This window comes from Scyliorhinus canicula, chromosome 12, assembly GCF_902713615.1.
Source record: "Scyliorhinus canicula chromosome 12, sScyCan1.1, whole genome shotgun sequence".
NCBI classification, from domain to species: Eukaryota; Metazoa; Chordata; class Chondrichthyes; order Carcharhiniformes; family Scyliorhinidae; genus Scyliorhinus; species Scyliorhinus canicula.
In genome coordinates this window covers 307290-334259 of record NC_052157.1, presented here as the reverse complement: position 1 = coordinate 334259, position 26970 = coordinate 307290, and the positions used below count along the sequence as shown (strand labels likewise).

The 26970-nt window shown below is 53.4% G+C and overlaps 1 protein-coding gene across 1 annotated transcript in view; it reads left to right on the top strand.

Moving 5' to 3' along the window:
* The window catches only part of LOC119974802 (aminopeptidase N-like), a 129911-nt gene that overhangs the window by 68877 nt on the left and 34064 nt on the right, over positions 1-26970 (top strand). The window contains exons 5-7 of the mRNA XM_038814066.1: positions 860-915; positions 12150-12297; positions 22906-22997. Coding sequence (XP_038669994.1) covers positions 860-915; positions 12150-12297; positions 22906-22997 — 296 coding nt within the window. The remainder of the gene's footprint in view (positions 1-859; positions 916-12149; positions 12298-22905; positions 22998-26970) is intronic.

The following is a 26970-nucleotide window of genomic DNA, read 5'->3' as shown; positions in this document are numbered from 1 at the left end:
TCACCACTCTGTCACCACTCTGTCCCCACTCTGTCCCCACTCTGTCCCCACTCTGTCACCGCTCTGTCACCACTCTGTCACCACTCTGTCACCACTCTGTCCCCACTCTGTCCCCACTCTGTCACCTCTGTCACCACTCTGTCACCACTCTGTCACCACTGTCACCACTCTGTCACCACTCTGTCACCACTCTGTCACCACTCTGTCACCACTCTGTCCCCACTCTGTCCCCACTGTCACCACTCTGTCACCACTCTGTCACCACTCTGTCACCACTGTCACCACTCTGTCACCACTCTGTCCCCACTCTGTCCCCACTCTGTCCCCACTCTGTCCCCACTCTGTCACCACTCTGTCACCACTCTGTCACCACTGTCACCACTCTGTCCCCACTCTGTCACCACTGTCACTACTCTGTCACCACTGTCACCACTCTGTCACCACTGTCACCACTCTGTCACCACTCTGTCCCCACTCTGTCACCTCCTTTCATTCCACTCAGTGAAGAGGTTCAGTTAATGAAGTATCTGTCCTGTTTTGCGGGTTCCATTGTAAGATCTTAAATATCAAATTCACAAGGTCAAAATTGAAAAGCGTTTATAATCTCAAACTCATTCGAAAAACAGAATATTTCTCAACTTTTGTCACTATGCATGTTCAGAATGAAGCAAAACGGAAAAGTAAATTTTCCAATTGTGCCTCTTCATCACCACTTTGCACCTACAATGTGGCAGCATTGACCATGATTCCAAAACCACTTTTGTTACAGCTATTTGCGTATGTTCCATCCCAGTGAGCTTTTAATGTACTACACAATACTACAATTGCATGTGCTATATTTTAAATCTTTCTCTTACAGCATTTACCAGTCATAAACAGAGCCCAGATAATGGCCGACTCCTTCAATCTCGCAAGGTCAGTTATTTATTACTTGATAGATGGGTGTAAAAAAAGCCAATGCACTCCTGTGGGGAAAGACAACTTTATTAATGCAATATTTATAAATAATATTGGTATTTTTGTGAAATATTTAAAGCATTTTCTATTAGAAAGAATATAATTTGTTCCTATTAATTCATGGGATTTGCCCATCAATGGTTGGGTCGGCATTTATTGTCCATCCCTAATTTCAGAGTCAATCACATTGGTGAATCTGGAGTCACATGTAGGTCAGACCAGGCAAGGATGGCAGATTTCCTTCCCTACAGGACATTAATGAACCAGATGGGTCTTTATGAAAATCAGCAAGTATGATCAACATTAGACTTTTATTGGATTCAAGTTTTACCATCTGCTGTGATGGGATTTGAATCTGGATTCTCAGAGAATTACTCTGGATCTCTGATTACTAGTCCAGCAACAATGCCACCACATCACCGGTGTCTGTGTCCATATGTACGGAGGCCTGGACAACAATTAGACTTGGGGAGACAAGTGGTCCCCACACAAGTGCCAGGCAATGATCATCTCCAACAAGAGAGAATCCAATCATCTCCCTTTGACTGTCAACTAATTACCATCATTGACTCTCCGGCCATCAACATCTTGGGGACAACCATTGACCAGATAAATATGACAAGAGAAGGTTATAGGTTGGGAATTCTGCGGTGAGTAACTCACTTGCTGACTCCCCAAAGACTTTCCATCATTTACTAGTCAGCAGTGTGATGGAGCACTCCACGTGCCTGAGGGTGGTTCCCACAATACTCAAGATGCTTGATACCACCTGGACAAAGCCATTCAACACCGTAAACATTCACCTCATCCACCACCGACGCGCAGTGGCAGCTGTGTGTACCACCTGCAAGATACACTTCAATAACTCACCAAGACTCCTTCAACAACATCCCTCAAACCCAACTGGAAAAATGAGGGACACAGGTGCTTAAAAACAGCATTATGTACAAGTTTCTTTCAACCAGCCTCATTTGGAAATATGTCGCTGTCCCTTCATCATTGTTGGGATAAACTCCTGGAACTCCCAATCCATCAGCACTTTCACTATAACTGCAGTTGTTCAAAAAGTGAGTTGACCACTGCCCCCTTATTCAGAGTAACTATCACAATGATTATATCACAGCACTTGGGAAATTTTAATTCAGTTAAGTAAATAAATCTGAAAGAAAAAATTAGTGTAACTAATAGTAACTGAAACTATTGGATTGTCATAAAAACACTCAATCGAGTCACAATGTCCTTTGGAATATTAAACTAGAGGCAATCTTGGGTTTATTTAGTCTCTCGAGTCGACACGGCTGTGGCTGATTTTCAAACTTAACTCCACAGCTGATCCCCACATCCCAAAATTCCCTCAGATTCCAAGAATTTATTCATCCCAGCTGTGAATCTGTTCAGTGAATAAGCATTCATAGTTAAGGTAGAGAATTCCAAAGATTCACAACCCTCTGAAGAAATAAAATGTCCTTGCCTCAGTAATAATTGGCTGAACTTTTATCCCAGGATTGTGACACCAAAACTTCCCGCCAAGCGCAGACCCTACCCCCCCCCAACATTCTTCAGTCATAGAAAACAGTTTCTCAGCATCTTCTTGACATCTCACAATCTTCTCTGTTTTATTGAAATGACCTCACCCGTCCATACTCCAGAGTGTAGGCACATTCTCTATTTCAGTCCTGTCACTGGATGGAGTGTCAGTGACCAGCATTTGTTGCCCATCCCTGAGGTGGTGGGGGTAAGCTGCCTTCTTGAACCACTGCAGTCCATGAGGTGTAGGTGCACCCACTGTGCTGTTAGGGAGGGAGTTCCAGGATGTTGCCCCAGCGACAGTGAAGGAACGACCGATATATTTCCAAGTCAGGGCGGTGAGTGATGAGGGGAACCTCCAGGTGGTGGAGTTCCCAGGTATCTGCTGCTCTTTTCCTTCAAGGTCATACTTTGGAATAGATTTGATTTTATTGTCATGTGTTACGAGGTACACTGAAAAGTACTGCTCTGCATACAGTCCGGACAGATCATTCCATACATGAAAAACATAGAACATATGATAAATACACAATATAAAGACATAGACAGAGGCATTGGGTGAAGCATACGGAGTGTTGTACTACTCAGTAGAGTACTGGTTATGGGTTCAGAGGATGCTACTGAAGGAACCTTACTAGGTCATCATAGGACAACCAAGAAATCAATGTAGTAAACTTTGGTGAATTTCCCTAAGGCAGTGTATCCTTCCGTGGATAAAAAGACCAAAACTGTACTCAGCACTGCACCAAGTGTAGTGATCTCTGTATGTAGTAATACATGAACAAGTGATGTTAAGCAAGTACAGGCAAATGAACACTAGATGGCCACACTACCAAGGCCTATAAAAAGATTTTACCACTCTTTCTTTAGCAGCATGTGTTCGGAGTGTGGAGAGTACAGAAGGGAAACAGCTCGAGAGAAAAAGTTAACAGATCTTAGTTTGTAGCATTATCTTATTTAATAGTTTAATCTATCATTATTTGTTTGTTTACTAGTTCAGTATTGAAGTAAAAAGAACTCACTAGTTTATTTCATATTGCTCATTAAATTACTTTATCATCACTGGAAGACTACGTCTATATTTCAACAACTCGGCTAGACAAAAAGAGTAACATATATATTACAAAATCGTAATATAACACCAAGGTCTTTTAGAATTGTAGTAAGCCTTTTGTACTCCTGTATTCCAACTCCTTTGTCATAAAGGCTGACATACTAGTTCCCTTCCCTCATTCACAGCGACTCATTCCCCATGTGGGGCAAGGACGTTTGAACCATTTACATCCAAGGCTGTCCCCAACATCACAGATGTCAGTCTTCATCCAATTCGAGTTACTCCACGTGATATTGAGAAATGGCTGGAGGCACTGGATACTGCGAAGGCTATGGGCCCTGACAATATCATGGCAATAGTACTGAAGGCTTGTGCTCCAGAACTTGCCACACCCCTAGCCAAGCTGTCCCAGTACAGCTACAACACTGGCATCTACCCGCCAATGTGGAAAATTGCCCAGGTGTGTCCTATTTATGGTTGAATAAACTCGGTTTGTTCCCACTGGAATGAAGGAGGTTGAGGGGCGACCTGATAGAGGTCTACAAAATTATGAGGCGCATAGACAAAGTGGATAGTCAGAGGCTTTTTCCCAGAGTAGACAGGTGAATTACTAGGAGGCACGGGTTTAAGGTGCGAGGGGCAAGGTTTAGAGGCGATGTACCCGGCAAGTTTTTTACACAGAGGGTAGTGGGTGCCTGGAACTCGCTGCCGGAGGAGGTGGTGGAAGCAGGGACGATAGTGACGTTTCAGGGGCACCTTGACAAATACATGAATAGGATGGGAATAGAGGGATACGGACCCCGGAAGTGCAGAAGATTTTAGTTTAGACGGGCAGCATGGCTGGCACGGGCTTGGAGGGCCGAAGGGCCTGTTCCTGTGCTGTACTTTTCTTTGTTCTTTCTTTGTTATTTGTTCTTCAAGACAGCATTTGACCGAGTATGGTGTCAAGGAGCCCGAGCTAAACTGGGGTCAATGGGAATCAGGGGGAAACTCTCCGCTGGTTGGAGTCATACCCGGCACAAAGGGAGATGGTTGTGGTGGTTGGAGGTCAATCATCTCAGCTCCAGGACATCACTGCAGGAGTTCCCCAGGGTCGTGCCCTCGGCCCAACCATCTTCAGCTGCTTCATCAATAACCACCCTTCCATCATAAGGTCAGAAGTGGGGATGTTTGCGGATGACTGCACAATGTTCAGCACCATTCACAACTCCTCAGATAATGAAGCAGTCCGTGTCCAAATGCAGCAAGACCTGGACAATATCCAGGCTCAGGGCTGACAAGTGGCAAGTTACATTTGCGCTACACAGGTGCCAGGCAATGACCATCTCCTAGAAGAAAAGATTTAACCATTGCCCCATGACATTGAATGACAGTTTGAGGCTTTTTCCCAGGGTGGAAATGACAATTACAAGGGGGCACAGGTTCAAGGTGAAGGGGGAATGGTTCAGTGGAGATGTGCGGGGGAGGTTTTTACACAGAAGGTGGTGGTGGCCTGGAATGCATTGTCAAGTGAGGTGGTTAAGGCAGATACATTAGTGACCTTTGAGACTTATCTGGATAGGCACACAAACAGACGGGGTATAGCAGGATACAGGTCATTGGTCTAGATAAGGACACGTGATGGGCGCAGGCTTGGAGGGCCGAAGGGTCTGTTCCTGTGCTGTATTGTTCTTTGTTCTTTGTTATACTATCGCTGAATCCCCCACAATCAACATCCTGGGGGTTACCATTGATCAGAAACTGAACTGGACTGACATTAACACTGCAATGAAGTTACTGTGAAGGTTTTGCTTAAAGAGTGGGTGGAGGAGGTGACTGCCCCGATAAAGGTGGCATTAACGGAGATGCGGAGCAAGGAGGGGGTGGAGGAGGGGCTGTCGCAGCAGAGTGACCAGTTCACCTCGATCAGTGAGGAACTGCAAAGAAGGCCAACAAAGAGCTCAGAGCGAAGGCGAAGGATCTGGAGAACAGGTCACGGAGGCAAAACCTGCCAATCGTGGGCCTGCCCGAGTTGGTGGAGGGCCCGAGGTTAACTGAGTACTTTGTGAACATGTTCACCAAGTTGATGGGGGTGAGGGGGAAAGAGCCCTCTGTCTACAAGTTGGGAGTTCTCAAGAATCGGGTTTTTGGTGGTGGGGCACGTGCTGTTTGCTGGATTGAATTTGGGTTTGTTTATTGTCATGTGTACTGAGGGACAGTAAAAAGTATTGTTCTGCGTACAGCTCAAACAGATCATTCCGTACATGAGAAAAACATAGGACATACACAAATACACAATGTAAATACAAAGACACAGGCATTGGGTGAAGCATACGGAGTGTAAGATGTGTGAAGAGATCAGGGGGGACCCCTCCCCGCAGGGTCGGAGAATCGCCCGGGACCGGCGAAAATCCCGCCCCCAACGTGGCCGGAATTCTCCGCCACCCGGGAATTGGCGGGGGCGGGAATCGCGCCACGCCGATCAGTGTGCCCCCCGCGCCGATCGCCATGCCCCCTGCGGTGATTCTCCAGCCCGCGATGGGCCAAAGTCTCGCCGCTGAGAGGCTTGCCGGCGTGAGCGGGTCCCCGGGGTCCTGGGGGGGGGGGGGCGCGGGGCGATCAGACCCCGGGGGGGGTGGCCTGGCCTGCGATCAGGGCCCACCGATCAGTGGGCGGGCCTGTGCCGTGGGGGCACTCTTTTTCTTCCGCCGCTGCCATGGCCTCCACCATGGCGGAGGCGGAAGAGAATCCCCCAGCGTGCATGCACCGGTGCATTTGCGAACCGGCGAAGGCCTTTCGGCCAACCCCGACGACGGACGGCGGGCATCAAAGGCCGTTGCCGCCGGTTTTGGCGGCAGTCAGTGTGGCGCCAACCACTCCGGCGCGGGCCTAGCCCCCAATGGTGCAGAGAATTCCGCACCTTTGGGGAGGCCCGCGCCGGAGTGGTTGGCGCCACTCCTCTATGCCGGGACCCCCCCCCCCGCCCCACCGGTTATGGGAGAATCCCAGCCCAGATCCGTCCATAAGACGGTCATTTAGGAGTCTGGTGACAGTGGGGAAGAAGCTGTTTTTGAGTCTGTTCGTGCGGGTTCTCAGACTTCTGTATCTCCTGCCCGATGGAAGAAGTTGGAAGAGTGAGTAAGCCGGGTGGGAGGGATCCTTGATTATGCTGCCCGCTTTCCCCCGGCAGCGGGAGGTGTAGACAGAGTCCATTGATGGGAGGCAGGTTGGATGATGGACTTGGCCGTGTTCACAACTCTCTGTAGTTTCTTACGGTCTTGGGCCGAGCAGTTGCCATACTATAGGCGCTGTTTGGTGGTAGTGTTGTTGTGGGTTGACCAGGACAGATTTTTGGAGATGTGCACCCCTAGGAATTGAAGCTATTGACCATCTCCACCTCAGCCCCGTTGATGCTGAAGACAACATCCTGGAGTTAAGAGGGCAGAGTATTCGGCTATTGTGATCTCAGATCATGTTCCAGATTGGATGGACAGAAGTTGGGGTGGAGGATGGATGTGGGGCTGGTGGCGGAATGGAGTTTCTGTGAAAAGATAGGGAAGGTTCATTTGCACAGGGGAGGCTTTGGCGTGGGTGGTTTGGAAGGCCCTGAAGGCAGTGATGAAGGGGAAGGTGATCTCGTTTAAGGCTAAGGTGGATAGGGAGGAGAGAGCGAGACGCCATCAGTTAATAGTAGAGAATGTGGAGCTGGTTGGGAGGGATATGGGGACCTGGATCCGTGCTCCTGGTGAAGAGGAAGGAGTTGCAGGTGAGGTTCGACCCGCTGTCCACGGGGAAAGTGTTGCATCAGCTGAGATATGTGAATGGGTCTGTCCGAGTACAGGGAGAAGGCAGGGTGTATGTTGGAAGATCAGCCTCACAGACATGCATATCGAGGGAGATACTCCGTGTTTGGGATAGGACAGGGACTTGGTGGTGGCGTTGGAGCAGATTAGAAAGGTGCGGAGAAGTTTTACAGGGACTTGTTGGGGGGGGGGAGTTTTTTGGGCGGGTCAGAGTGCCCGAGGGAGTTGGATGGGGGGGTAGAGGAGTCGGGGGGGGGGGGGGGGGGGGGTTGGAGGAAGTGAAGGCGGCAATTGGGACCATGCAGGTGGGGAAGGGGTGGGGCTGGATGGATTCCTGTTTGAATTTTACAAGAAACTTAAAGATAAGCTGGCACCGTTCTTGAGGAAAATGTTCGAGGGCGCAATGGTCAGAGGGGGTCTTGCCAAAACGAGAAGCAGAGGACACCATCTCAGACTAAAGGGACAATCCTTTAAAACAGAGATGAGGAGGAATTTCTTCAACCAGAGGGTGGTGAATCTGTGGAACTCTTTGCCGCAGAAGGCTGTGGAGGCCAAATCACTGAGTGTCTTTAAGACAGAGATAGATAGGTTCTTGATTAATAAGGGGATCGGGGTTATGGGGAGAAGGCAGGGGAATGGGGATGAGAAAATATCAGCCATGATTGAATGGCAGAGCAGACTCGATGGGCTGAGTGGCCTAATTCTGCTCCTATGTCTGATGGTCTCCATCTCGTTGCTGCTGAAGAATGTTGAGGACCCGGTGGAGAGCGGCTTGTACAGTCCCATACCATGGAACCATAGAATGCCTACAATGCAGAAAGAGGCCATTTGGCCCATCGGGTCTGCACCAACCCTTCGAATGAGCACTCTACCCATGTTCCCCCTGCCCTATCCCCGTAAACACACAGTCTAACCTGCACAATTTAGCCTGGCCAATCTAACTAACGGGTGCATCTTTGGACTGTGTTGAATGTGGACGCCAAGATATTGGCAAAGGTGCTGGTGTTATTGTTGGAGATGTATCTTCCGAGTGTGATTGAGGAGGATCAGATGGGATTCGTAAACGGTAAACAATTGTCATCGAATGTGAGACGGCTGCTGAATGTGGTGCTTTCTTGGGTCCCTGGCACTGTGAGACAGCAGTGTTAACCCGGGTCCCTGGCACTGTGAGGCAGCAGTGTTAACCCGGGTCCCTGGCACTGTGAGGCAGCAGTGCTAACCCGGGTCCCTGGCACTGTGAGGCAGCAGTGTTAACCCGGGTCCCTGGCACTGTGAGAGAGCAGTGTTAACCCGGGTCCCTGGCACTGTGAGACAGCAGTGTTAACCCGGGTCCCTGGCACTGTGAGACAGCAGTGTTAACCCGGGTCCCTGGCACCGTGAGACAGCAGTGTTAACCCGGGACCCTGGCACTGTGAGAGAGCAGTGTTAACCCGGGTCCCTGGCACCGTGAGACAGCAGTGTTAACCCGGGACCCTGGCACTGTGAGAGAGCAGTGTTAACCCGGGTCCCTGGCACCGTGAGACAGCAGTGTTAACCCGGGTCCCTGGCACTGTGAGAGAGCAGTGTTAACCCGGGTCCCTGGCACTGTGAGACAGCAGTGTTAACCCGGGTCCCTGGCACCGTGAGACAGCAGTGTTAACCCGGGTCCCTGGCACCGTGAGACAGCAGTGTTAACCCGGGACCCTGGCACTGTGAGAGAGCAGTGTTAACCCGGGTCCCTGGCACCGTGAGACAGCAGTGTTACCCCGGGTCCCTGGCACTGTGAGACAGCAGTGTTAACCCGGGTCCCTGGCACTGTGTGACAGCAGTGCTAACCCGGGTCCCTGGCTCTGTGAGACAGCAGTGTAAACCCGGATCCCTGGCACTGTGAGACAGCAGTGTTAACCCGGGTCCCTGGCTCTGTGAGGCAGCAGTGTTAACCCGGGTCCCTGGCACTGTGAGGCAGCAGTGTTAACCCGGGTCCCTGGCACTGTGAGGCAGCAGTGTTAACCCGGGTCCCTAGCACTGTGAGACAGCAGTGCTAACCCGGGTCCCTAGCACTGTGAGGCAGCAGTGTTAACCCGGGTCCCTGGCACTGTGAGACAGCAGTGCTAACCCGGGGCCATGGCACTGTGAGACAGCAGTGTTAACCCGGGTCCCTGGCAATGTGAGGCAGCAGCGTTAACCCGGGTCCCTGGCACTGTGAGGCAGCAGTGTTAACCCGGGCCCCTGGCACTGTGAGGCAGCAGTGTTAACCCGGGTCCCTGGCACTGTGAGGCAGCAGTGTTAACCCGGGCCCCTGGCACTGAGGCAGCAGTGTTAACCCGGGCCCCTGGCACTGTGAGGCAGCAGTGTTAACCCGGGTCCCTGGCACTGTGAGGCAGCAGTGTTAACCCGGGTCCCTGGCACTATGAGACAGCAGTGTTAATCCGGGTCCCTGGCACTATGAGACAGCAGCGTTAACCCAGGTCCCGGGCACTGTGAGACAGCAGCGTTAACCCGGGTCCCTGGCACTGTGAGGCAGCAGTGTTAACCCGGGTCACTGGCACTGTGAGGCAGCAGTGTTAACCCGGGTCCCTGGCACTGTGAGACAGCAGTGTTAACCCGGGTCCCTGGCACTGTGAGACAGCAGTGTTAACCTGGGTCCCTGGCACTGTGAGACAGCAGTGTTAACCCGGGTCCCTGGCACTGTGAGGCAGCAGTGTTAACCCGGGACCCTGGCACTGTGAGGCAGCAGTGTTAACCCGGGTCCCTGGCACTGTGAGACAGCAGTGTTAACCCGGGTCCCTGGCACTGTGAGACAGCAGTGTTAACCCGGGTCCCTGGCACTGTGAGGCAGCAGTGTTAACCCGGGTCCCTGGCACTGTGAGGCAGCAGTGTTAACCCGGGCCCCTGGCACTGTGAGGCAGCAGTGTTAACCCGGGCCCCTGGCACTGTGAGGCAGCAGTGTTAACCCGGGTCCCTGGCACTGTGAGGCAGCAGTGTTAACCCGGGTCCCTGGCACTATGAGACAGCAGTGTTAACCCGGGTCCCTGGCACTGTGAGACAGCAGTGTTAACCCGGGTCCCTGGCACTATGAGACAGCAGTGTTAACCCAGGTCCCGGGCACTGTGAGACAGCAGCGTTAACCCGGGCCCCTGGCACTGTGAGGCAGCAGTGTTAACCCGGGTCCCTGGCACTGCGAGGCAGCAGTGTTAACCCGGGTCCCTGGCACTGTGAGACAGCAGTGTTAACCCGGATTCCTGGCACTGTGAGACAGCAGTGTTAACCCGGGTCCCTGGCACTGTGAGACAGCAGTGTTAACCCGGGTCCCTGGCACTGTGAGACAGCAGTGTTAACCCGGGTCCCTGGCACTGTGAGACAGCAGTGTTAACCCGGGTCTCTGCCATTGTGAGACAGCAGTGTTAACCCGGGTCCCTGGCACTGTGAGACAGCAGTGTTAACCCGGATTCCTGGCACTGTGAGACAGCAGTGTTAACCCGGGTCCCTGGCACTGTGAGACAGCAGTGTTAACCCGGATTCCTGGCACTGTGAGACAGCAGTGTTAACCCGGGTCCCTGGCACTGTGAGACAGCAGTGTTAACCCGGGTCCCTGGCACTGTGAGGCAGCAGTGTTAACCCGGGTCCCTGGCACTGTGAGGCAGCAGTGTTAACCCGGGCCCCTGGCACTGTGAGGCAGCAGTGTTAACCCGGGCCCCTGGCACTGTGAGGCAGCAGTGTTAACCCGGGTCCCTGGCACTGTGAGGCAGCAGTGTTAACCCGGGTCTCACTGTGCCTCCCCTTAATATTTATCATATCTCCGTAGTACCCGTCACACGTTTTGCAAATGCTCTGTTCCTCTAACTTTAACCTTCCACATGGCCATTGATGACCAGAACTTCAGCCACGTCGATTAACTGTTAAATCCCTGAACCTCTTGACCAGCAGCGTGGGTTCCCTCCCCGTACCGGGCTGGGGGGCTGGGGGGTGATGCAGAGCGAGGCAGCAGCGTGGGTTCAATCCCCGTACCGGGCTGGGGGCTGGGTGGTGGGGGGCTGGGGTGTGATGCAGAGCGGGGCAGCAGCGTGGGTTCAATCCCCGTACCGGGCTGGTTAGTGAGGCAGCAGCGTGGGTTCAATCCCCGTACCGGGCTGGGGGGCTGGGGTGTGATGCAGAGCGGGGCAGCAGCGTGGGTTCAATCCCCGTACCGGGCTGGGGTGGGGGGGGGGGTGATGCAGAGCGAGGCAGCAGCGTGGGTTCAATCCCCGTACCGGGCTGGGGGGGAGGGACTGGGTGGTGATGCAGAGCGAGGCAGCAGCGTGGGTTCAATCCCCGTACCGGGCTGGGGGGGAGGGACTGGGTGGTGATGCAGAGCGAGGCAGCAGCGTGAGTTCAATCCCAGTACTGGGCTGGGGGGCTGGGGGGTGATGCAGAGCGAGGCAGCAGCGTGGGTTCAATCCCCGTACCGGGCTGGGGGGCTGGGGGGTGATGCAGAGTGAGGCAGCAGCGTGGGTTCAATCCCCGTACCGGGCTGGGGGGTGATGCAGAGCGAGGCAGCAGCGTGGGTTCAATTCCCGTACCAGCTGAGGTTATTAATTATTATTAACGAGGGTCCCAACTTTTCAAACTTGCCCCTCGCCTGAGGTGTGATGATCCTCAGATTAAATCCCCACCGGTCAGCTCCCCCCCCCTCAATGGGGAAAGCAGCCTGTGGTCATTTGGGACTATAGCCACTTGTTTTACAATCTACTCCACTGAACTCAATTCTGTATCATTCCAGCAGCAGTGATAACGTGAAAAGAATTACAATTAACAGCAAATTGTTTTCTGAAGACACTTGTTCCACATTCAATGTTTTTTGTCCCTGACAGAGCGAAATATCGAAATACCACAGCAGCACTCAACACAACAAGGTATCTGACCGATGAGTTGGAATATATTCCCTGGGCGGCAGCGCTGGATAACTTGGCTTATTTTAAGCTGATGTTTGACCGGACAGAGGTCTTTGGACCCATGAGGGTAAGGAATTCTGGAGAAATTACTTATTTTGAGCCATTTTATATTCTGTCCATAATCGCTGAGGTTTTGTGGTTGAGATTTCTTTGAACAATTGCCCCATTATTGTTTTATGAAAGAGATTTATCACATTTCAGAAAAATGTGAAGGTGACAAATGATAGGAGGATGTGCCCCATCGCTTTGCTGATGATTGAGAGTAGACTGTGGGTGCTAATTGGCCAGATCGGATTTTTGTGGACAGGATATACTTGGGCAGTTTTCCACATTGTTGGGGAGATGCCAGTGTTGTAGATTAACTGGAACAGGTTGGTCAAGAGCACAGCTACTTCCAGAACTCCGACCTTCAGTACCAGAAGGTGGACGTTTGTTCTGGACAATGCTAAGCTTCTCGAGTGTTGTTAGAGCTGCGCTCATCCAGGCAAGTGGAGAGTATTCCATTACACTCCTGATTTGTGCCTTATGGATGGTGGATCTGCTTTGACATGTCAGGAGGTGAGTTACCCGTTGCAGGATTCCTAGCCTCTAGGGGCAGCACTGTGGCGCAGTGGTTAGCACTGCTGTCTCATAGCACCAAGGACATGCATTCGATCCCGGCACCGGATCACTGTCCTGTGGAGTTTGCACCCAAAAAGATGTGCAAGGTAGATTGATTGGCCATGCCAAATTGCCCCTTAATCGTAAAAAAAAATATTGTTTTTTTTGTTGGGCCTGTATCATTGGAGTTTAGATGAATGAAAAGTGACCATATTGAGTGGTATAGGATTCTAAGGGGGCTTGACAGAGTAGATACTCAGAGCCCTTGTGGGAGAGTCTAGACCAGAGAGCAGAATCTCAGGGTAAGGGGTTCACCCATTTCAGACAGAGACGAGGAGGAATTTCTTCCCTCAGACGGGAGTGAATCTGGAGAATTCTTTACCGCAGAGAGCTTTCGAGGTTTGGTAGGTAAGTATGTTCAATGCTGAGAATTTTAATCGGTAACGGAATGAAGGATCAAATGAATAAGGTGGGAAAGAGGAGTTGAAGATTATCGTATCAGCTCAGTCCAGGGGCGGCATTCTCCCCTACCCGGCGTGACGGAGGGTCCCGGAGTAGGGGAGTGGCGCCAACCACTCAGGGGTCGCGCCTCCCCAAAGGTGGGGAATTCTCCCCACCTTTGGGGGCCAGCCCCGCGCCGGAGCGGTTTGCACCAGAAGACTGGCGCAAACACCCGGCGCCCCCGGCAGCGGGGCTGGCCGAAAGGCTTTCGCCGGTGCATGCGCGATGTGGCGTTCCCTTCCGCCTCCGCCATGGTGGAGGCCGTGGCGGCCGTGGAGGAACATAGTGCAGCCAGGGCACTGGCCCGGCCCCTGATCGGGGGGCCCCGATCGCGAGCCAGGCCACCGTGGGGGCACCCCCCGGAGTCCGATTGCCCCCCGCCCCCCCCAGGACCCCGGGGGCCTGCTCACGCCGCTGATCCCGCCGTTCCAGAGGTGGTTTAAACCTCAGCGGCGGGAGAGGCCTCCCAGCGGCGGGACTTCGGCCCATCCGGGCCGGAGAATCACCGCAGGGGCCTCTCCGATCGGAGTGGCGAGATTCCCGCCGCCGCCACTTCCTGCGTGGCGGAGAATCTCTGCCACGGCGGGGGCGGGATTTTAGGCGGCCCCAGGCGATTCTCCGACCCTGCTGGGGGTCAGAGAATTTCGCCCATGATCTTACTCAATGGTGGAACAGAACTAATGGGTCGAGTGGCCTCTTCTGCTCCTATGTCTTATGGTGAATATCTCGCACTTTCCTCCCCTTTAACATTTAACAACTAATCCATCCCAACTTGTTCTCTGGCAGAGTGTAGAGCAGGTCACATGACCCCTCTGATTCTTTCCATTAAATTAACAAGGTGACAAACATTTATCAACTTCATTTTGTAACATGTGGGCTTCAGTTTTTCTGGTATGCCTGGATAATGGTATCTGGGAGGGTATCCCAAACTGGAACATGGGTTCATGGGAGGTGTGGTGAATGTAATATAGATGTATATATGTTAATTCACACTGTCTTTGTAAGCGCAGTAGCGCTATCCTACCACTAGGGGGAGTAGCGCTGGGAGCACTCAGGAGCTTGTACTGGGCTCCACCCTTGGTTCCGCCCACGACTCCTCCCCCTAGTGCTGCTGTATAAATACCCTTGTCCAGAGTCAGCCTGAGTTCACTACGAGTTCATCAACGGGTAACAGGCTGGTTCTGAAGTAAGTCGATTAAAGCCTAGATTCACATCGGAAACACGTGTCTGGTGAATTGATGGTTCCATCAATTTAATCGACTTAAGAACAGTAAAGATCGATTATGGAATCGGCCCTCAAGCCTGGACGCCTGGAACTCAACCCGCAGGATGCAGAGGGTAAAGAAATCTTCTCCCACTGGATCCGGTGCTTCAAGGCCTACCTGGCAGAAGCGAGCACAGCAGAAACTACAGAGGATCAGAATCTAAGTCTACTGCACGCGAGGGTGAGCCACAGAATCTCTACGCAACTAAACTCGGCCAGTTCATATACTGCGGCGCTAGCTGTTCTCGATAAAATGTATGTAAGGCCTATTAACGAAGTTTACGCACGCCATGTGTTCACAACTCGCCGCCAGCGGCCTACAGAATCACTCGCCGAATTCCTAAGGGAACGTAATAATTTGTCCAATGACTGTAATTACCAAGCGGTCACCGCAGCTGAACACAGGGAATTGGCGGTACGCGATGTTTTTGTAGCGGGCCTCAGGTCTAACTATGTGCGCCAACGACTGCTGGAAAAGGGGGCCCAGGACTTAGAAAAGACTGTGGAAGCTGCTACCACGATGGTGGTCTCCTTCCGCAGCCTTAACTCGTTCCCCACGGACCCCGCGACCCAATCATGGGCCCCCGACCAGCGACTCCCCCAGGCCTGTGCCACGCGGCCACCCAGCCACCATGCTGCCCCAGCCAGCCACCATGCTGCCCCAGCCAGCCACTATGCTGCTCCAGCCACCATGCTGCCCCAGCCAGCCACCATGCTGCCCCAGCCACTATGCTGCCCCAGCCAGCCACCATGCTGCCCCGGCCAGCCACTATGCTGCTCCAGCCACCATGCTGCCCCAGCCACCATGCTGCCCCAGCCAGCAACTATGCTGCCCCAGCCAGCCACCATGCTGCCCCAGCCAGCAACTATGCTGCTCCAGCCACCATGCTGCCCCAGCCAGCCACCATGCTGCCCCAGCCAGCCACTATGCTGCCCCAGCCACCATGCTGCCCCAGCCACTATGCTGCCCCAGCCAGCCACTATACTGCTCCAGCCAGCCACCATGCTGCCCCAGCCAGCCACTATGCTGCCCCAGCCAGCCACTATGCTGCTCCAGCCAGCCACTATGCTGCTCCAGCCAGCCACCATGCTGCTCCAGCCAGCCACTATGCTGCCCCAGCCAGCCACTATGCTGCTCCAGCCAGCCACTATGCTGCTCCAGCCAGCCACTATGCTGCCCCAGCCAGCCACTATGCTGCTCCAGCCTGCCACTATGCTGCCCCAGCCAGCCACTATGCTGCCCCAGCCAGCCACTATGCTGCCCCAGCCAGCCACTATGCTGCCCCAGCCAGCCACCATGCTGCTCCAGCCAGCCACTATGCTGCTCCAGCCACTATGCTGCCCCAGCCACCATGCTGCCCCAGCCAGCCACTATGCTGCTCCAGCCAGCCACTATGCTGCTCCAGCCAGCCACTATGCTGCTCCAGCCAGCCACCATGCTGCTCCAGCCAGCCACTATGCTGCCCCAGCCAGCCACTATGCTGCTCCAGCCAGCCACCATGCTGCCCCAGCCACCATGCTGCTCCAGCCAGCCACTATGCTGCTCCAGCCGGCCACTATGCTGCCCCAGCCACTATGCTGCCCCAGCCACTATGCTGCCCCAGCCAGCCACTATGCTGCCCCAGCCACCATGCTGCCCCAGCCAGCCACCATGCTGCCCCAGCCAGCCACTATGCTGCCCCAGCCACTATGCTGCTCCAGCCAGCCACTATGCTGCCCCAGCCACCATGCTGCCCCAGCCAGCCACCATGCTGCCCCAGCCAGCCACCATGCTGCCCCAGCCACTATGCTGCCCCAGCCACTATGCTGCCCCAGCCACTATGCTGCCCCAGCCAGCCACCATGCTGCTCCAGCCAGCCACTATGCTGCTCCAGCCAGCCACTATGCTGCCCCAGCCAGCCACCATGCTGCCCCAGCCACTATGCTGCTCCAGCCACTATGCTGCTCCAGCCACTATGCTGCTCCAGCCAGCCACCATGCTGCCCCAGCCACTATGCTGCCCCAGCCAGCCACTATGCTGCCCCAGCCACTATGCTGCCCCAGCCACTATGCTGCCCCAGCCAGCCACCATGCTGCCCCAGCCACTATGCTGCTCCAGCCACTATGCTGCTCCAGCCAGCCACTATGCTGCCCCAGCCACTATGCTGCCCCAGCCACTATGCTGCTCCAGCCACTATGCTGCTCCAGCCAGCCACCATGCTGCCCCAGCCACTATGCTGCTCCAGCCACTATGCTGCCCCAGCCACTATGCTGCCCCAGCCACTATGCTGCCCCAGCCACTATGCTGCCCCAGCCACCATGCTGCCCCAGCCACTATGCTGCCCCAGCCACTATGCTGCTCCAGCCACTATGCTGCTCCAGCCAGCCACCATGCTGCCCCAGCCACTATGCTGCCCCAGCCACTATGCTGCTCCAGCCACTATGCTGCCCCAGCCACTATGCTGCCCCAGCCACTATGCTGCCCCAGCCAGCCACCATGCTGCCCCAGCCACTATGCTGCTCCAGCCAGCCACCATGCTGCCCCAGCCACTATGCTGCCCCAGCCACCATTCTGCCCCAGCCAGCCACCATGCTGCCCCAGCCACTATGCTGCCCCAGCCAGCCACCATGCTGCCCCAGCCACTATGCTGCCCCAGCCACCATTCTGCCCCAGCCAGCCACTATGCTGCTCCAGCCACCATGCTGCTCCAGCCAGCCACTATGCTGCTCCAGCCACCATGCTGCCCCAGCCAGCCACCATGCTGCTCCAGCCACTATGCTGCCCCAGCCACTATGCTGCTCCAGCCACTATGCTGCTCCAGCCACTATGCTGCCCCAGCCACTATGCTGCTCCAGCCACTATGCTGCTCCAGCCACTATGCTGCCCCAGCCACTATGCTGCCCCAGCCACTATGCTGCTCCAGCCAGCCACCATGCTGCCCCAGCCACCATGCTGCCCCAGCCACTATGCTGCTCCAGCCACTATGCTGCTCCAGCCAGCCACCATGCTGCCCCAGCCACCATGCTGCCCCAGCCACTATGCTGCCCCAGCCACTATGCTGCCCCAGCCACTATGCTGCTCCAGCCACCATGCTGCCCCAGCCACTATGCTGCCCCAGCCACTATGCTGCCCCAGCCACTATGCTGCCCCAGCCAGCCATTTCTGCAGCCAGAACCAGCACCCGCGGCAGCACTGCCCGGCCCGCAACGCGACCTGCAGCAGCTGCGGGTGAAAAGGGCATTACGCAAGAGTGTGCCTCGCAAAAAGGGCCCCAGCTTCCAACTCCCCAGCGACTCGCAGTAACCGCTCCCCTCACTCGCAGGCCCGCGGGGCCCAAAACGCTGCGGCCTATGCCCCGACTCCACCCCCTTCAGCCACGTGCGATCCACGGGCTCGATTGGCATCTCCGCGCTCGGACAATTCTGCGGAAGAATTCGAATTAGACTATGAACTCAGAGGGCAGTCATCACGGGGCCACTCCAGCACAGCTGATCGAGCCGCCGACTACCCGCAACTCAGCGCGGTCACCCTGGACCAATCACGACCAAAGAATCTACGAAACTCGATGACAGAGGTCCATATCAACGGGTACAAAACGCCATGCCTCTTCGACTCCGGGAGCACGGAGAGCTTCATACATCCAGACCTGGTAAGACGCTGTTTGCTCCCCGTTTTCCCCGCGCAGCAAACTATCTCGCTCGCTTCAGGCTCCCACTCGGTCCAGACACTCACAATCCGAGGCGCTAGCTACTCAAAATTCAAACTCTACGTTTTACCCGAACTCTGAGCGCCACTCTGATTAGGCCTAGATTTTCACTGTAACCTCAAGAGCCTCACCCTCAGCTTCGGCGGGCCCCTGCCCCCACTCACTATCTGCAGCCTCGCTACACTGCTAATCCCCCCCCCCTCCTCTCTTTGCCAATCTCACTAAGGACTGTAAACCCGTAGCCACTCGTAGCAGGCGGTATAGCCTGCAGGATAGGGTATTTATCAGAGCAGAGGTCCGAAGGCTACTCAGTGAGCGGGTATAGAGGCCAGTAATAGTCCCTGGAGAGCTCAGGTGGTGGTCGTTAAGACCGGGGATAAATTCCGTATGGTAGTCGACTATAGTCAGACCATAAATCGCTTTACGCTCCTCGACACGTATCCCCTCCCCAGGATTGCAGACATGGTAAACCAGATCGCCCAGTATCGGCTCTTTTCAATGGTGGATCTGAAGTCTGCATACCACCAGCTCCCAATCCGCCCGGAGGACCGCCACTACACGGCATTCGAGGCCGATGGCCGCCTCTTCCATTTCCTCCGGGTCCCTTTCGGCATCACTAATGGGGTCTCGGTGTTCCAACGAGCAATGGACCGAATGGTGGACCAGTACGGGCTGCGGGCCACGTTTCCGTACTTGGACAATGTCACCATCTGCGGCTATGACCAGCAGGACCACGACGCCAACCTCCACCGTTTTCTCCAGACGGCACAGAAACTGATCCTCATGTACAACAAGGAGAAATGCGTTTTCTGCACATCCAGACTAGCCATCCTCGGCTATGTCGTGGAAAACGGAGTCCTGGGCCCCGACCCGGACCGTATGCGCCCCCTCTTAGAACTCCCCCTCCCCCATTGCCCCAAGGCCCTCAAACGGTGCTTGGGATTTTTTTTCTACTACGCCCAGTGGGTCCCTCAATATGCGGACAAAGCCCGCCCACTCTTTGGGACCACACGATTTCCCCTGTCAGCCGAGGCGCGCCAGGCCTTCAACAGCATCAAGGAGGACATCGCCAAAGCAGCCATGCGGGCGGTGGATGAATCCACTCCATTCCAGGTAGAGAGTGATGCCTCAGAGGTAGCTCTAGCAGCCACTTTAAATCAGGCAGGGAGACCAGTTGCATTTTTCTCCCGTACCCTCTCCGCTTCAGAACTCCAACACTCCTCAGTCGAGAAAGAAGCACAAGCCATCGTGGAGTCTATCCGTCACTGGAGGCACTACCTCGCAGGTAGGAGGTTCACCCTCATCACCGACCAACGATCGGTCGCCTTCATGTTCGACAACTCGCAAAGGGGCAAAATAAAAAATGACAAAATTCTGAGGTGGAGGATCGAACTCTCCACCTATAGCTATGATATTATGTATCGACCGGGGAAGCTCAACGAGCCCCCAGATGCCCTATCCCGCGGGACATGCGCCAGCGCGCAGATTGACCGATTAAAAATCATCCACAATGACCTCTGCCACCCGGGGGTCACCCGGCTCGCCCACTACATCTGGGCCCGAAACCTGCCTTTCTCCAACGAGGAGGTAAAAGCGGTCACCAGGGACTGCCCGATCTGTGCGGAGTGCAAACCGAACTTCTATAGACCAGACAGGGCCCACCTGGTCAAGGCTTCTAGGCCCTTTGAACGCCTCGCGATTGATTTCAAAGGGCCGCTCCCCTCAACTAACAAGAACGTTTACTTTTTAAACGTCGAAGACGAGTTCTCCCGTTTCCCATTCGCTATCCCGTGCCCCGACATGACCTCCCACACAGTCATCAGAGCCCTGCACAGTGTCTTCACCCTGTTCGGTTTCCCCAGCTACGTCCGCAGTGACAGGGGTTCGTCCTTCATGAGCGACGAGCTGCGTCAGTACCTGCTCGACAAGGGCATCGCCTCGAGCAGGACTACCAGCTGCAACCCCAGGGGGAATGGGCAGGTGGAGAGGGAGAACGCGACGGTCTGGAAGACCGTCCTACTGACCCTCCAAGTCTCCCAGTGGCAGGAAGTCCGCCCAGACGCGCTCCACGCTATTAGGTCCCTTTTGTGCACGGCGACCAATCAGACCCCTCACGAGAGGCTCTTCACTTTTTCCAGGGGCACTACCACGGGGGTCTCACTTCCGGCATGGCTGAGGACGCCGGGCCCCGTACTCCTGAGGAAACACGTCAGGGCGCACAAAACCGACCCCCTTGTTGAGAAGGTGCGCCTGCTCCACTCCAACCCCCAGTACACCTTCGTCGAGTTCCCTGACGGCCGTCAGGACACGGTATCCCTCCGGGATCTGGCACCCGCCGGATCCAGCACCCCCTCTACCCCCACAGAAGGACCTCTCACCCTACACCCCATGCTGCTGCCCCCTTGCGCTCCCGAGCCCACGAGCTCGCTCCACCAGTTCCCCGCGCCGGCCAGCCCCCAGCGCCCCCAGTCTCCGGTCGAACCTGGAGAGTATGAAGCTCGGATACAACCCTCCCTGGAGTCCGCCATCGTACCCCAGCACACAAACCCATCCAGCCACCGCAAGAAGCTGCAACCCCGGTGCTCCGCAGATCACAGCGGACAATTCGACCACTGGACAGACTGACTTTATAGACTAGACCACCACCCCCACCGGACTTGATTTTTTTTGCAGGAGGTGAATGTGGTGAATGTAATATAGATGTATACCACTTAAAAGCCACAATCATCCCTGCATCCACCACCTCCTCCGGCAGGGAGTTCCAGGCACCCACTAACCTCTGTGTAAAAAACTTGCCTCGTACATCTCCTCTAAACCTTGCCCCTCGCACCTTAAACCTATGCCCCCTAGTAATTGACCCATCCATTCAGGTATCTATTCAGAAATATATGTAAATCAATTAAAACTATTTACATGATGAATCACACAGGGGTTTATTTTTCCCTTTATCTTCTAAAACTGCTGATCATCGCCAAGACAGATCTGTGCATATCTCCAGAGTTTTTTTGCCAACTTGTCCAAGGCACTGTTCTCTACGGGTGAACCGGAATCTCGGTGGTGATTCAGAGGCTTTTTAGCAGCTGAGCACAAGCCTGTCATTGCTATGCCCATTGGAGTCACGGATAAGGATCAGATTCGGGGCAGCAGGGTAGCATGGTGGTTAGCATAAATGCTTCACAGCTCCAGGGTCCCAGGTTCGATTCCCGGCTGGGTCACTGCCTGTGTGGAGTCTGCACGTCCTCCCCCTGTGTGCGTGGGTTTCCTCCGGATGCTCCGGTTTCCTCCCACAGTCCAAAGATGTGCGGGTTAGGTGGATTGGCCATGCTAAATTGCCCGTAGTGTCCTAATAAAAGTAAGGTTAAGGGGGGGGTTGTTGGGTTACGGGTATAGGGTGGATACGTGGGTTTGAGTAGGGTGATCATGGCTCGGCACAACATTGAGGGCCGAAGGGCCTGTTCTGTGCTGTACTGTTCTATGTTCTATGTTCTATATGTTAATTCACGCTGTCTTTGTAAGCGCAGTAGCGCTATCCTACCACTAGGGGGAGTAGCGCTGGGAGCACCCAGGAACTTGCACTGGGCTCCTCACTTGGCTCCGCCTACGACTCCTCCCCCTAGTGCAGCTGTATAATGAAAAATGAAAATTGCTTATTGTCACGAGTAGGCTTCAATGAAGTTACTGTGAAAAGCCCTTAGTCGCCACATTCCGGCGCCTGTTCGGGGAGGCTGTTACGGGAATTGAACCGTGTTGCTGGCCTGCTTGGTCTGCTTTCAAAGCCAGCGATTTAGCTCTGTGCTAAACAGCCCCTAGGAAAGTACCCGTGTCCAGAGTCAGCCTGAATTCACTACGTGCTCATCGACAGGTAACAGGCTGGCTCTGAAGTAAGTCGATTAAAGCCTAGATTCACATTGGAAACACGTGTCTGGTGAATTGATGGTTCCATCAGGAGGGGGGGGGGGGGGGGGGGGTTGGTTTTGTTTTTGGAATGTGTGTGGAGTCACGTGGGTCGGCACAGTAGCCCAGTGGTTAGCACTGCTGCCTCACAGCTCCAGAGACCTGGGTTCAATTCCAGCCTCGGGTCACTGTCTGTGGAGTCTGCACGTTCTCCCCGTGTGTGCGTGGGTTTCCTCCGGTTGCTCCGGTTTCCTCCCACAGTCCAAAGATATGCGGGTTAGGTGGATTGGCCGTGATAAAATTGTCGCTTAGTGCCCAGGGATGTGCGGGTTAGGTTCCAGGTTCCAGGGTTTGGGTGTGGTCGATGGGGGAGTGGACTTGTGTTGGGAGAGTCGGTTCAGACTCGATGGGCTGAATGGTCTCCTTCTGCCCTGTAGCGATTCGATGATTTTATGAAAATAACCAGCCCAGCCATCATATACCAATTATTAAAGATAAATAACAGAAACAGGACCACAATAGTCTAGGATAATTAAGTGTATGAAACATTAAACACACCAGGAACAAATGCTGATCCAGGAAGCAATGCCCAGATACCATGAGAGAATTTTTTTAAATGTGTTGCTTCATTTATCTGACACATTTCATTGTTGTAAATGTGGAATAAACTGCCATTTGTCATGTTGATGTAGATTTTCTGACTAACACTTTGTTATTGTGTGATTGACAGGATTATATGATACAACAGGTGACGCCATTATATTGTCACTTCAAAAACGTGACTAACAAATGGATGAATCCTTCTGCTGGCCTCATGGAGCAGTGAGTATTCATTTTCAGTAATTACTAAATAACTAAGGCCTGCAGAACGGCTCAGAATTCATTAATCCTGGTTCTGATAGACATCTTCTAACAAATAATTCAGGCAGTTAAACTGACGGAGTGGGTGGAAAGTTGGTGATGTGTCACTGTCTCATTCACTTTTTCTAAAATTAATGAATGTGATGTGGGCATCACTGGCAGGGTCAACAATCGAGTGGTTCGCTCGGCCATTCTAAAGGGCCAACCGCATTGCTGTGGGTCTGGAGTCACAAGTAAGTCAGACCGGGTAAGGTCGGCAGATTTGCTTCACTAAAGGACATCAGTGAGCCTGATGGGTTTTTATGACAATTGACAATAGTTTTCTGGTCATTGAGGGCCATCACTGAGGGCGTAATCAGCATGGTACAGACAATGGGGATTCTCACAGTAACATAATCGCAGTAAGCCTACTTGTGACACTAATAAAGATGATTATTATTATTGGGGAGTTGCCAAGACTGACAGCACCAGGTGACTGAGAAGCTCCATCTCATGGAGCCACCAATGGGTAGTCTCAGGGAACGGGAAGTGCTGGAGCCCATCCAGGGACCTGCCACGCCGAGCTGGCGTGGGAGCCATGGTGTTTCATAACTGGCAAATCGGTGTGAACCCCTCACCGATTCTGGTGTTGGTGAGGGGCTAGCACCGGTGCCGCATGAAACGTCCGCCGTTGACACTGAAAATGGCCGGAAAGTGGCCGGGTTCCGGGCCGTGCATGCATATGGCTGACGGCATTAACTGGTTGTGCCGTACAGCATGGCGCCGGCCGTGCACGTAACCTAACCCGCAAACTGCGACCCATCCCCTGGCCACCCCCCACCAGATGTCCCCCCCCACCGGCCAGCAGCACAGATCCCGGCTGAGTGTGGCGGTGCTGGACACAGTCCGCAACCGGTACGCCGGCTCAGATCACGCGTGTCCCGTGCCGTCTGGGAACTCGGCCCATTGGGGGCGGAGCATCACGGGTAGGTGGCCGATGACGCGCCAACAGCGCTGAAACGGCGCGTGTCACGATGACGCCATTTTGGAGGGACGGAGCATGGTGGACCGTCGCCAAACCAACGCCGACCCCGATTCCGGTGTCAGAATCCATTCTCCGCCCAATCGCCGGACTGGGTGGGGTGCATGGGTTAGCACCAAGTTTATGCAGGGACCACAAAGGTGCATGTGGGGCATGAGTAGAGGTGCACTGATTGGCATGAAGGCCATGGAAGCCTGAAGGGGAACAGGATTTAACACAGTATGTAGATTGTCCGACCAGAGGGGAGGCCATATTGGATTTAGTACTTGGTAATGAACCAGGGCAGGTGATAGATTTGTTAGTGGGGGAGCATTTTGGAGATAGTGACCACAATTCTGTGACTTTCACTTTAGTAATGGAGAGGGATAGGTGCGAGCAACAGGGCAAGGTTTATAATTGGGGGAAGGGTAAATACAATGCTGTCAGACAAGAATTGAAGTGCAGAAGTTGGGAACATAGGCTGTCAGGGAAGGACACAAGTGAAATGTGGAACTTGTTCAAGGAACAGGTACTGCGTGTCTTTGATATGTATGTCCCTGTCAGGCAGGGAAGAGATGGTCGAGTGAGGGAACCATGGTTGACAAGAGAGGTTGAATGTCTTGTTAAGAGGAAGAAGGAGACTTATGTAAGGCTGAAGAAACAAGGTTCAGACAGGGCGCTGGAGGGATACAAGATAGCCAGGAGGGAACTGAAGAAAGGGATTAGGAGAGCTAAGAGAGGGCATGAAAAATCTTTGGCGGGTAGGATCAAGGAAAACCCCAAGGCCTTTTACACATATGTGAGAAATATGAGAATGACTAGAGCGAGGGTAGGTCCGATTAAGGACAGTAGCGGGAGATTGTGTATTGAGTCTGAAGAGATAGGAGAGGTCTTGAACAAGTATTTTTCTTCAGTATTTACAAACGAGAGGGGCCATATTGTTGGAGAGGACAGCGTGAAGCAGACTGATAAGCTTGAGGAGATACTTGTCAGGAAGGAAGATGTGTTGCGCGTTTTGAAAAACTTGAGGATAGACAAGTCCCCCGGGCCTGACGGGATATATCCAAGGATTCTATGGGAAGCAAGAAATGAAATTGCAGAGCCGTTGGCAATGATCTTTTCGTCCTCGCTGTCAACAGGGGTGGTACCAGAGGATTGGAGAGTGGCGAATGTCGTGCCCCTGTTCAAAAAAGGGAATAGGGATAACCCTGGGAATTACAGGCCAGTTAGTCTTACTTCGGTGGTAGGCAAAGTAATGGGAAGGGTACTGAGGGATAGGATTTCTGAGCATCTGGAAAGGCATTGCTTGATTAGGGATAGTCAGCACGGATTTGTGAGGGGTAGGTCTTGCCTTACAAGTCTTATTGAATTCTTTGAGGAGGTGACCAAGCATGTGGATGAAGGTAAAGCAGTGGATGTAGTGTACATGGATTTTAGTAAGGCATTTGATAAGGTTCCCCATGGTAGGCTTATGCAGAAAGTAAGGAGGCATGGGATAGTGGGAAATTTGGCCAGTTGGATAACAAACTGGCTAACCGATAGAAGACAGAGAGTTGTGGTGGATGGCAAATATTCAGCCTGGAGCCCAGTTATCAGTGGCGTACCGCAGGGATCAGTTCTGGGTCCTCTGCTGTTTGTGATTTTCATTAACGACTTGGATGAGGGAGTTGAAGGGTGGGTCAGTAAATTTGCAGATGATACGAAGATTGGTGGAGTTGTGGATAGTGAGGAGGGCTGTTGTCGGCTTCAAAGAGACATAGATAGAATGCAGAGCTGGGCTGAGAAGTGGCAGATGGAGTTTAACCCTGACAAGTGTGAGGTTGTCCATTTTGGAAGGACAAATCTGAATGCGGAATACAGGGTTAACGGTAGGGTTCTTGGCAATGTGGAGGAGCAGAGAGATCTTGGGGTCTATGTTCATAGTTCTTTGAAAGTTGCCACTCAAGTGGATAGAGCTGTGAATAAGGCCTATGGTGTGCTAGCGTTCATTAGCAGAGGGATTGAATTTAAGAGCCGTGAGGTGATGATGCAGCTGTACAAAACCTTGGTCAGGCCACATTTGGAGTACTGTGTGCAGTTCTGGTCACCTCATTTTAGGAAGGATGTGGAAGCTTTGGAAAAGGTGCAAAGGAGATTTACCAGGATGTTGCCTGGAATGGAGAGTAGGTCATACGAGGAAAGGTTGAGGGTGCTAGGCCTTTTCTCATTAGAACGGAGAAGGATGAGGGGCGACTTGATAGAGGTTTATAAGATGATCAGGGGAATAGATAGAGTAGACAGTCAGAGACTTTTTCCCCGGGTGGAACACACCATTACAAGGGGACATAAATTTAAGATAAATGGTGGAAGATATAGAGGGGATGTCAGAGGTAGGTTCTTTACCCAGAGAGTAGTGGGGGCATGGAATGCACTGCCTGTGGTAGTAGTTGAGTCGGAAAATTTATGGACCTTCAAGCGGCTATTGGATAGGTACTTGGATTAGGGTAGAATAATGAGTGTCGGTTAACTTCTTAAGGGCAGCACGGTAGCATTGTGGATAGCACAATTGCTTCACAGCTCCAGGGTCCCAAGTTCGATTCCCGGCTTGGGTCACTGTCTGTGCGGAGTCTGCACATCCTCCCCATGTCTGCGTGGGTTTCCTCCGGGTGCTCCGGTTTCCTCCCACAGTCCAAAGATGTGCAGGTTGGGTGGATTGGCCATGAAAAATTGTCCAAAATTCTATGATTAACCTAGGACAAAAGTTCGGCGCAACATCGTGGGCCGAAGGGCCTGTTCTGTGCTGTATTTCTCTATATCTATATCTATATTACCTCCATTGAAATGAAATGAAATGAAAATGAAATGAGGGTCGCTTATTGTCACAAGTGGGCTTCGGTGAGGATGTGGCATAGGTTGGCATGGTTATGGCGAGTGTATAGGTTGGCATGGTTATGG